Source organism: Haliotis cracherodii, unplaced genomic scaffold (assembly GCF_022045235.1).
Source record: "Haliotis cracherodii isolate W230 unplaced genomic scaffold, xgHalCrac1.p SCAF_19, whole genome shotgun sequence".
Taxonomy (NCBI): Eukaryota; Metazoa; Mollusca; class Gastropoda; order Lepetellida; family Haliotidae; genus Haliotis; species Haliotis cracherodii.
Window position 1 is genome coordinate 16,504,515 of NW_027266274.1, and position 12,553 is coordinate 16,517,067.

Consider the following 12,553-nt stretch of genomic DNA (forward strand, 5'->3'; position numbering starts at 1 on the left):
TTCACTTACAAAGACACTATGACTAGACCCCTAGCTCCCTGTTGACACCTACTTACAGGAACACTATGACTGGGCTCCTAGCTCCCTGATGACAACCACTTACAAAAATACTATGACTGAACCCCTAGCTCCCTGATGACATTCACTTACAAAGACACTATGACTAGACCCCTAGCTCCCTGTTGACACCTACGTACAGGAACACTATGACTAGACCCCTAGCTCCCTGTTGACACCTACATACAGGAACACTATGACTAGACCCCTAGCTCCCTGTTGACACCTACGTACAGGAACACTATGACTGGGCCCCTAGCTCCCTGTTGACACCTACGTACAGGAACACTATGACTGGGCCCCTAGCTCCATGTTGACACCTACATACAGGAACACTATGACTGGGCCCCTAGCTCCATGTTGACACCTACGTACAGGAACACTATGACTGGGCCCCTAGCTCCATGTTGACACCTACATACAGGAACACTATGACTGGGCCCCTAGCTCCCTGTTGACACCTACCTACAGGAACACTATGACTGGGCCCCTAGCTCCCTGTTGACACCTACGTACAGGAACACTATGACTAGACCCCTAGCTCCCTGTTGACACCTACATACAGGAACACTATGACTGGGCCCCTAGCTCCCTGTTGACACCTACATACAGGAACACTATGACTGGGCCCCTAGCTCCCTGTTGACACCTACGTACAGGAACACTATGACTGGGCCCCTAGCTCCCTGTTGACACCTACGTACAGGAACACTATGACTAGACCCCTAGCTCCCTGTTGACACCTACGTACAGGAACACTATGACTAGACCCCTAGCTCCCTGTTGACACCTACATACAGGAACACTATGACTGGGCCCCTAGCTCCCTGTTGACACCTACGTACAGGAACACTATGACTGGGCCCCTAGCTCCATGTTGACACCTACATACAGGAACACTATGACTGGGCCCCTAGCTCCATGTTGACACCTACGTACAGGAACACTATGACTGGGCCCCTAGCTCCATGTTGACACCTACGTACAGGAACACTATGACTGGGCCCCTAGCTCCATGTTGACATCCATCTTGAGGAACACTGTGACTGGGTCCCTAGGCCCCTGGTGACATCCACATGGAGGAAAACTATGACTGGAAGAGGAACACTATGACTGGACCCCAAGTGCACTGTTGACATCCACTTACAGGAACTTTTGGACTGTGCCACTAGCTCCCTGTTGACATCCACTTACAAAAACACCTAGATGAACACAATGACTATTTGGAGGAACAAGGTGACTGGAACACAAACTTCTTGTTGACATCCACTTACAGGAACTTTATCACTGGGCCAATATCTCCCCGACGACATCCACTTACAAAAACAATATGACTGGAACACCTAGAGGAACACAATGACTGGACCCATATCTCCCTCGTCAATATCACAGTAGTCAGAGCTGCGCGACCTGCTTGGTGTTTCATGCGGTCGACCTGCTTGATGTTGTGGAAGGTTGATATCTTCGCAGTGTATTGCAGCTTCACCATTTTCTGTGGCGTTTCTATAAAAAGAACATCACACAATCATTTGAGTAAAATCATGGGATCAAATTTTAACGTAACTGTTTCAAATACAATTGTGCGTTTACCATTCTACAGGTAACATGCTCACGATTTAACCCCCAGTTGAAAGCACATTCAATGGATCAAATTCAAACAGCCTAGTGTATCCCTCAAACCCACCTTCGCTTGGTCTGTCCTTTGCGGTAACAGATGTAGTTTGACACCAGGATAGCCACGACAAAGAATACACAGGCTGTTGAAATTCCTATGCTGCCACCTATTGTCTTCAAGTTTGCTAAAGAAAAAAAAACAGATAGTATTGAAACAAAGACAATATATTTTCAGACGTAACATACCATAGCATTCGACTATGTTCATACTGTATTTGTGTCATTACTATCCTTATTCATTCCAATAATTCATCTGGTGAGTGCAATAGAATAAAGTAAGGTGGGAAGCACAGACGAAACCCAAGGTACAGATGATGAAAGATATTCAATGCTGCAATCTATTTATTGGTCGTTTTTAGTGATGGAAACATTGGGTTCCCGTGCAGAAGTATGTACACATCCTTCTGGCATTGCTTCCCTGATACCGTTCATCCAATCATCTTGGGCGAAAAACACGATGAGTGAATTGTTCCTAACAACATTCGAAGGGATTCATACATAACATTATGTTGTCGAAAATTTATATTAGACCCACGGGATCTTTACGTACTGACACACCCTTGAGTGAAGGGATAAACAGTATAAGGTTTTCATATAAAACTTTTTTTTAAATATTTGATACAAAAATTACTCCAATGCTTTTATAGGTAGCAGAGGTCTGGGGTCATACTGATTACAGAGCTATTGAACTGGTCCATCTATATGCTTGTTTATAACGATTCCGTGGCGTAGAAAAACCCTGTACATCGAGTGTTATATGGTATATGGTGAATGTGGACGTGTACCACTTTACATATTTCAACATATTAGAATTATCAAGTATTGGTTCAAGAATCTTAAAATGCCTAATGATAGAGTACCTAGAAAATGTTATAATATGATGTTATTGTGTGAAAAACATGGAATCCGCAATTGGGCAATATATGATGCAAAGTCGTTATTAAATAAATGCGGCTATGGGTATGTTTGGCATAATCAATGTGTACCTAACAATCCAGATTCGTTTTAGTATCTATACGCCAAAGACTTAAGGATATTTACTTTCAAAATGGTCATTGCATGTTTTAAGTTCAGAAAAAATATTACAAGCTTTTTAAGACAACTATTCCCCCAGAATACTATTTGTTTGATATCAATTTTTATTCAATCTCATAGACTTAGGGTCGAAGTAGGCAGACATAGAAACAGAGACAGAGAATTGAGCTAATGTGAGCAATGTGGTTTAAATGTGACTGAGGATGAGTTTCATTTTCTGTTAGTTTGTCCAAAATACGACCACCTAAGAAGAAAATATATTGATCTGCCTTTTTATGTAACTGATAAAGATCCTCTAAAAATCTATCAATGTTCATTTATCATGCTATGTTAATTAGAATATGACCTGTTAAACAGATCTGTAACCATTCCCAAAAACAGAATTTTACTATGGGCCTGAGGCCTTTCAGTATGGAATAAAACTTATCCTTATCCTTATCCTTATCCTTATTTGGTGAAATGGAATTCTAACATAAAATTAGATGGTGATAGGTTTTATTAAGGAAAAACTTCATTCAATAATCATTGGAGCGATTGTCACTAAAGATAGTAACCATAAAAATATCTCTTTATTTGTTAATCTCTATATATGTCTTCTGAAGCTTACAAAAGAAACAGGACCGCCTCCGTGGTCTAATGGTAGAGCGTCCGCCCGGAGAGCGGAAGGTCCGGGGATGGATCCCCGGCCGCGTCATACCAAAAGACGTTAAAAAATGGTACTTGTTGTTACCCTGTCTGGCGCTCGGCATTAAGGGGGTAAAACAAGGACTGGTCGGCTCAGAGTCAGTATACTGTGTCTGAGTGGGGTATTCATGTTAAACTGCGGCATGGTATCTCAGTGGGCTGGCACTATAAATCGGCATCAGTCCGGACTAGTACAAGCAGTCACGCTCACACGTGCTTGCACGTCGCTATATAAGTGCAATAATCTTGGACGCGACGTTAAACCCAATTTCACCTCACCTCAACTACAAAAGAAACAGTATTTTAAATTACACCTATGTAGGGAAAGAGCATTTAGACAAGAAGTAAGCGCCACCAGGGCAACAATTTGCGCTCCCCTTCTTTCTGTTTCGTTGCTAATGAATCGGAAGTTTTGTTCCGATTGGTAAAATCAAACAGCTTTAGGTATATCAATAGTCTTAAACAACCATCACATAATCGATTCCCTCCCACTGATTTATCCAACTGAACTAGGAATAAAAGAGACCATCAAGTTTCAAAATTAGATCTCATCATAAAGGGTTAGGAGAGATAAATGAATATCAAAAATGAAAAGATGGGCGTCTTTAAATATTCAATGTTCCACATTCTCTTCTTGTACTGCAATATTCCAACAGCTCCAGCCCTGGGTGTCTAGAGTTCTAAACATTTGACCTACAATCATGCACGCTCTTTCTACGAAGATTGCAATGCGTGTCATGTGAGTCTTGCCCAAAGGTGGATTCTTCAGGGTTATGCCACTCAAGGCCTTCAGACCAAAATGATGTCCGATGTAATTCCCTATTTCGACTTAACCATGTGTTACCGTATTTGTTCAGGTAACATTTAACTTGCCATTACAAGTGTTTGTTATGGTTGCCACCGGAGAAACACCTTATGTCATCACCATTTGATAGTTATTCACAAACAAATGAATATGATATAATCGAAAACGGATTCTGATTGGAAGGTGTTTGATAGTTATTATTTACCTGTTTTGCACATTTCTCCATTGCAATACTCCTTGGTACAGTTGTTGGTACAGGAAGTTCCACATGCACGTTCACTGACGTCACATCCGTTTATGCACATGCCAGACGTCTGATCGCAGACCCCATCACGACACATCTCACAGGTTTCAAAACATATCTGGCCAGGATATTCAGGTCTACATCCGTCAACACAAGCACCTGCAGCATCACACCTACGACAGCCTGCACTGCATGGATAGGAGCACCGTGGCCCATACCAGCCATCCGCACAGCCATGGAGACACTCGCCACTCTGGTTGTGACACTCAGATGAACAATTCACAGAAGTATCTGCACCAGGGGCCAGACACCTCGTCGTATCTGTTATGTTCGGTGCAGGTCTACAGTTTCCACCACAAGCCACGACACAGAAATTGCCACCATATGGTGGGTAGCACTCGTCACATGTACCAGCGATCCTGTTGCAGGTTTTACACCTGCTGGAGCAGTTCTTACAGTCAGGGCCGTAGTAGCCGTCGCTACAATCAGACACACAGGACGCACAGTAGCCCTGATCACACCCAGTCTCACACTTGGAACATGTGGTGTCTTGAGACTCACACCGTCTTCTACAATCTATGCCATAATAACCACGATCACAGCCTTCAGTGCATCTCCCGATGCCTGTCTGTGTAGACTCACACACACTATTCAGGCAACTTTTGCTGCAGTTTGACTTGCATCTCACACCAAAATGTCCCACGAAACATTTTGTGTTGCATTCCCCGGTCTTGCTACAGTCTGAGCACTGCTGACCCGTCCGACACTCTGCTGCTGTAAGATGTAAAACAAGGTAACAAAAAGCCATTAAAAACTATTTAGAGGGTCATAAATAAACATTAATTGTAAGCCATGTATTATATAATGAGGTAGGTAGGAAAATAGTATCATGAGGTTGGTTGATTGTGTTGCAGAAGGCAAGAGCTGACGAAACTATCTTGGAATGTTCCAGAAGTCAAAGCTGAATTTGTGCAGTTGAGTGAGAGGAATAATACATTTACATTGAATACGTCTGTGTGCCTGTTCATGGATTACAACTTTCCAGGACTAGAGCAGTAATCAATAATGTATTTTCACATCATTGCATCTGCATTATACAGTCACTAATGTTAGCGGCCTTGTGCACTACCAATTTGACTGTATCATAATACATATTCATATTGTAATTGCTATCGACTTTCAGCTTGATTTGGATTGTTTAATTATCCCGTCTTGTGTTTACTCGTAACAATGTTTTTTTAACAACACAGTCAGCAATATTGCAGGTTTATTACTGGACAAGGCGTCAATTATTCAATCTTTCAGACGATTATTATCAGGCGAATCATTGACATGTGATGCTTCAAACTTTTTCAGTTAAAGTAATCCGTTGAAGTCAACTGTTGGAAACGGCAAATTCAGGAAAAACTATAATTCGTATTTTTAGCCGCAAAGTAAGAAATGTGTAAACAAATATTCAGATGCACATGTTTAAATGTCTTACCGTGTGTGGAAACTACCATGGACATAAGAACCAGACTCACTGCAAGGGCCATAGTTGTCTGGAAAAAAAGAATGTCCAACTGAAAATTGTGAGCAAACTCTCAAAAGTAAAAACCTGAATCACATACATGAAACCCGTGACACACTGACGACGTTGACATTCAAGGTGTGATGAGACAATTAGAATATATCATGTTGCATAGTCATATTAACATTCAGTTATATCTGTTTTAGCAGTTAATTTACATATACCTTTCTCTCTAGCCACTACCAGACAACTGAGGACGTTTTCGCTATTTCTGTGTCATTTAAACCTTCCGCCTGGACGGGACACGTGACGGGCTCATCTTCCTGCCGTAGAGGAAGTTAAAAGTGCACACCGATTTAGTAGCCCTTATGTTTAGGTATTGACATCAGTACGTTGTTGTCTTGATACTGCCTGCTAGAGAGTAACCAAGTTATGGCTGAGGGAGAATAGGTAGATGTGCTTTGTTGCCCTGATACCAATAGACCAGGCAATATACAGCTAGCAAAAAAAGTAATTTGGTATACAGGACTAAAGACTAGTAAAGACATTGTATTTGGTATCATTAGAGAGCTTGAATCTTTAGTTTTCCACAATCAATGTTGCCGTTTTGCGGCGTTTCCTTGGTTACCATTATATTTTGGAGAAAACAAACAAAAATAGTAACACATCTTAATGGATAAATATGCATAGATAATTTTGTAATTTTATGAATGTTTGTATTGACCCTAATCTGCCAACTCTTTGTCATACACTTGAAAAGCGAGAGGTGAATGCTGGTGAAACGCTGATAACGGACGCAGCACTTAGACAGAACGATAGCATATCCCAGCGCTATACCCAGACACAAGCAAAGGTCAGGTCGCCCGAGAGATACAACAAAAGCAGTCTACCACTTCCTTGTGATCTCCATACTTGAACTAAGATGCACTCATACGAACTCTCACAGATACAACATGTACCAATATCCGATCAGAAGGGAAAGTTTCCTCGAGATAAACCTCGGAACAAGACGTGACGCATTGTTAAAAGATGGGATCATGTCATTCGACTTTAATTCCGAAAACATATCATAGGGGTACTGTCAACTGTACCGACGTTTTGCTGCACTTAGTTGAAGGCTACGCAATGCAGAAGAGAAAACTGGCGTCGAATATTTTGTAAATACAACTGGGCACAATCACTAAATCATAACTATTTAAACTTTCGCTAATTTATACACATTTTGTTTTTTCACGAGTGGCATCTGGGGGTAGACCACGAAGGAAGCTAGGGAGTCTGTGTCGTGGCCTAGTACTTAAAGTTTGGAGAAATCCGAAGACTTCCAGTCTCTGTGTAGTCACACTGTCTGCCCATCCCATATCCCCTCGAGCTGCAATATTTCAGGCGTTCCGGGTCAAACCAGTAAAGAACTTACATGTTCTATTTTGTATCACATTTAAACGCCTTTGTGTATACATACCCCAAAAGGCACTGCCATACGGGGTTATAGGCTTGTGATTCATATACCTTTGCAAATACATCACAGCCGAATCCACCTGCGTCAATATACTTAATGCACAGTGTCCCTAGTGCGCGGCTGGCCGATTTACCCAGCTCGTGTATTGCAACTGTAAAATTGTAATGCTCATTAAGCCATAACCCAAGATATAGTTATTTGAGTACTCAATATTCATCTCGCCTATGATAAAATTGTATTGAGAGCGTAGCAGAGTTTTCGGTCTAAATCGTAAAAGTTTAGTCTTTATTTTGATTAACACTGGGTCTCCACTTATTTATGTTATTTCTTTTTTTATTTATTCCATTTTCCATCGTATTTTACATTTCATTATGTGACATTATTGGCATGTTTGTAGCAGCGACAGATTAGATATCATAGTTATACAGAGTTTCTAAATAATACATATAGAGAAGACTAGAAGGCAAGGAACATGCATTTGAATATGCCATACATTTTGTAATTCCATAATATCGAAGTATTTCCTTTTGATTTAGTAAAAAGATTGGTTTTACTTTTTTCTATTAAATGTGTACAGCATAGATTTTGTTACCATAATTACTGCATTGAGTGAATTGATGTTCTTCTCTTTAATATGCATGTGTTCATTACTAAAATTAACTCTGCCTTCTGTATAGTTTCCAAGCCAATCTGAAAGTTTCATCCATATATCAGCAGCATAGTGACAATAACAATACATAAGAAATTGTTTCAGATGGTTCTCCACTTATGATACCAAGAATAGGCATGGTCCAGGAAACACTGCAATTTGTCTGCAGTATGATCTGCATACAACAAAATACTGAAATTACTGTTATTTACATCAATACCAAAATGTGTTTCTCGTATAACAAAACGTATCACTGAAACCTGTTTCTTCACTCATGGCATGGTGGCACTACGGCAAGAAGTACTTTCACTATCACCAGTACAGCAACACAGTTTGGGGAGGTTGTCACAACTGGGCGTTAACACAGAAACACTCGGCTTCAATACACGCTGCCAAAGTTATGAATACACAATGCCATTTAGAAAGTGGTTAAATGTAACAAATGTTATATTTGGGATAACACTTTCTTAGTAAAGTACAGATTCTAGTACTTCTTTTGGGTTGAGTCCCGTGCGGGATTCGAACCCACGCTTGCCAGAGTGAGGCACCTAATCGCCAGCACACAAAGTCAGCGATCTAACCCACTCAGCCACCGAGGCTTCCACAAAAATGAAAGTCCATAGTTGACAATGCAGAAAGTAACTCAGTATAATCAAACATTCAGATATTTGTTTGCGTTCAGGACTTGAAATATTTGGTTGATACCTCCTTTATGAAATCAAATATCCTTCTTGTAGCAGTGAAGTACGATAAGTTATCATAGCTTATTAGTGTATTGCAACATAAAAGCTTGAGGCTTGGTTTACACATCACATGTCCCTATAACAGACAGTTAAGGTTAAGAGTACTTGGATGAATGCCCTACAGGTACGTTTGACAGCACTTAGACCATTAGCCTACAGAAAATGTTAATCGTATTTGCATGGATAAGTGAAAGGCAACGATAATAGCACTCATATATATAGGTCCCTAAGAGGATTGCTGATTGGTAACCGCCAGGTAAGGTTTAATAGCTCTAATATACGTTCCCACAAGAACGATTAATATTACTTAAATGAGTACCCGATAGTTAAGATTGATATTACTGAGATGAGTGCCCGATAGTTAAGACTGATATTACAATGATTAGTACCCGACAGGTAAAGTTAATAGTGTTTAGATGACTATCCGATCAATAAGTTGGAGAATTCATAGAGAGTGGTACCCATCAGGTACGTTTCATAGTATACTCTCCCAAGAAAGTAGACACAGCAGATTATTACAGAACTACAAGTACATGTTTGGATTGTATGGTAAGTCCACAAACAACCATGAAAGACGACAGGTGTGTATAGTGAAAAAAATGAATGTTTCAGACGGCTTGATCATTGAGAGGTTATGCCTCCATTTTTAGTCAAACATTCGTTTATAAAGTGTAGTAAGAGTCAATCAGTGTTAATTTGAGGGAGTCTTTATTCATTCTGCTTGCTGCACCTGACCCTGTTCGTCAAACCGGCCAGCAATGAGCCCATGCCTTTTTTCCGTTGGAAAACATGATAGGAAGACGTGTGCATCAACGTCATAGGCCGCCGACAACGATAGTTGAACTTTGCCAGGCACTGCAAGAGTGGGACAGACTCCCACTGAAACACACTTAAATCGCCAGCGGGAGACTCATACGCTGTATGCCTTGTGTAGTGAATAAATGTTGAGCAACATGTGGCGGTATTACTGATCCAAAACAACTTTGAAATGTGCCATCTTTCCCGTGTCATCCCCACAGATAGATAGACTGGATATAAATATCCCCTACGTAGCAAGTATGAGAACTTCTTACGTTCGCCACGGGGCAAACTCTGAGCCACCACGTCAACCCAGCCACCCCTTAACTATGGAGGTGCTTTGCAGAGACGACAGACAGACGGCAGACCAAAACAGGCAATAAAAAGGTACCGAGAGCCAGAGCCGGGGTCTTAACTATTTTGTACTTACAGAAAAAAAATTTTCTTTCCTGAACTACAAAACGTATTCTGTTACACCAGTTCCATTACTGTATTGGTAAACGGCATGCGCTAAACATATGCAAATTAATTTGTTGAACCTTTTTTTTTTTGTGTAACTTTAATTTATTTGGGCGTCTAACAACAAATAGTTAAGCTGAACGTTTGATTTGTAGCTTCTTTGCCTGAAAGGCTACGTGTGTTCGTCACGCTGGTTGTCGTAGCATTGTTGTGTTGTCGTTAACTGATTACACATGTAGCTCGTTATTCTAATATATATATAGCACGAATCCCAAAATAAACATTGAATTAAATGGAGAAATGTAGCGTCTGTATGAAATGTCTGTACAATTGCAACCAAAGAAATGTGAGATTACTTCCAGTTTCACCTGTGATCCTCCAAAACGTCATTAAGAACAAAGCCAGTACAGATGTCACCTTTTCCAGCGGCAAAACCATAACGTTTAAGAGCCAATTGCACAGGCACAATCAGAGCAACCAGATCCCTTGCAACTGTGGCCGCAAATGCATGTCCGAACACATCATCAAGAACTAAGACCAAACAATCCTGTGGGAAGTAACCACAAACAAAGATAAACTTTTTAAAGATTTTATTCCCTCTCTTAAGTGACGTTTAAACCCCAACAACAATACTTAAAACTAGACTAATTCCAAATGAACTAACTACTAATACTAAAGCCCAACTACTAACAATCCTAATATCACAATACTCCCATACCAATCGTCTGCTTCTACCAATGCTATAATTCTACTACCATATCAATAGTCCACTAACACTAACACTAATACTAATATTCCACTGCCAACATTATCACTAACACTAATATCCCACGCACGCACGCTGTGTTGACGCTCACATCAATCACATCAAGGCGATGGTTTTCCTACGGAGTCGAGGGTGCCTGTTTACATGGATGTCACGTCTGTTTCCATCCTACGTTATCCCACAGAGGTATGCTGTATGACGCTCACATGGAAATACTTCTCTCCTTACACGGTATCGGAGGTGCTTCCTTCCTAGTTAACTGATTACAAGGATGACCAGCAAGTTCCGGGACACTACAATACGTCAGTACTCTAATCTACATATCACTGAGTGGAACTGTTTGTACTGTAATCATGTGTTGTTGTTTTGTTAATCGTCGTTACATTCAATATATGCCTAATTAAATATGAACACATTAACCAAATTAAAAATGTACCTTCGATCTCAACAATCCTAAATAAATACGACGACAAGAGTAAGCAGGTTCCCATCCCAGAGTAGGTAGCCCATCCCATAATATTACCTGAACTTATCTAACAACAACACCCCCCCCCCCCCCCCCACACACACCTCCACACACACACACACACACACACACACACACACACACACACGCACACGCACACGCACACGCACACACGCGCACACACGCGCACACACACACACGCACACACACGCACACCTCTACCGGTTGATTGTTGACATTCATACATGTACCCTTTCAAGAGATGAAGAGGTGGAAAGAGAGCCTCTCCACATAGGTAAATGCTGATAATGTACATTGTATGATTATGTGATTATGGATGATCACAACACTCTATGGATTCACCATACGTCATGAGGCCAATACAGTGGGCATTTATCATGGGAACCTTCTGACGAATTAATTGCACAAAGGATTCAGCACTCTGGGTTTTACGGCTTCGCGATTTTGGAGAATGAAATAATGTGTTTTAGATAAAGATGGAAAAGAATAATGTCCTCAAGTGGTACAAACAATAGTTTGTCTTTTTGCCATACTGAATGACTTGAAAGTAAATGTGTTCTGAATACAAACTAACTTGTTCGACATCTCTTTTCACAGACATAAATTGCGTGTTTCAATGCAGTAACTAACACCGACATCCTGTTTCTAACAAAAATCTCCGCCTCAGATAATCAACTGGAGACCCAGTCTGAGAGGACACGTGCGTCGCTGACAACCTATTTCAAAGGTAAACTCTTCCACTGGTGATATGTAACTAGCAACTGTCCCCGTGTCAGAGGTGACAATGCCAGGCATCAGGTGGGTATCAGGTTAACCCTCCCACTGCTGATATGTAGCTAGCAACTGTCCCCGTGTCAGAGGTGACAATGCCAGGCATCAGGTGGGTATCAGGTTAACCCTTCCACTGGTGATATGTAACTATCAACTGCTCCCGAGTCACTAGTGACAATGTCAGGCATCAGGTGCGTATCAGGTTAACCCTTCCACTGGTGGTATTTAGCTATCAACTGTCCCCGAGTCAATCGTGACAATGTCAGGCGCCAGGTAGGTGAATTGGTTAACCCTTCCACTGGTGATATGTAACTATCAACTGTCCCCGAATCACTAGTGACAACGTCAGGCATCAGGTGGGTGAAGGGTTAACTCTTCCACTGGTGATATGTAACTGTCAACTGTCCCCGAATCA

The 12,553-nt window shown here is 41.1% G+C and overlaps 1 protein-coding gene across 1 annotated transcript; it reads right to left on the reverse strand.

The window, feature by feature from the left end:
* Positions 1–1,400: 1,400 nt before the first annotated feature.
* On the reverse strand, positions 1,401–6,034 carry LOC139466995 (scavenger receptor class F member 1-like). The gene is made up of 4 exons (XM_071248701.1): positions 5,983–6,034; positions 4,461–5,273; positions 1,742–1,856; positions 1,401–1,560 (listed from the first exon to the last, which is right to left on the reverse strand). Exons 1-4 carry the CDS (start codon positions 6,032–6,034, stop codon positions 1,401–1,403), a joined length of 1,140 nt encoding a protein of 379 aa, XP_071104802.1.
* Positions 6,035–12,553: the final 6,519 nt, after the last annotated feature.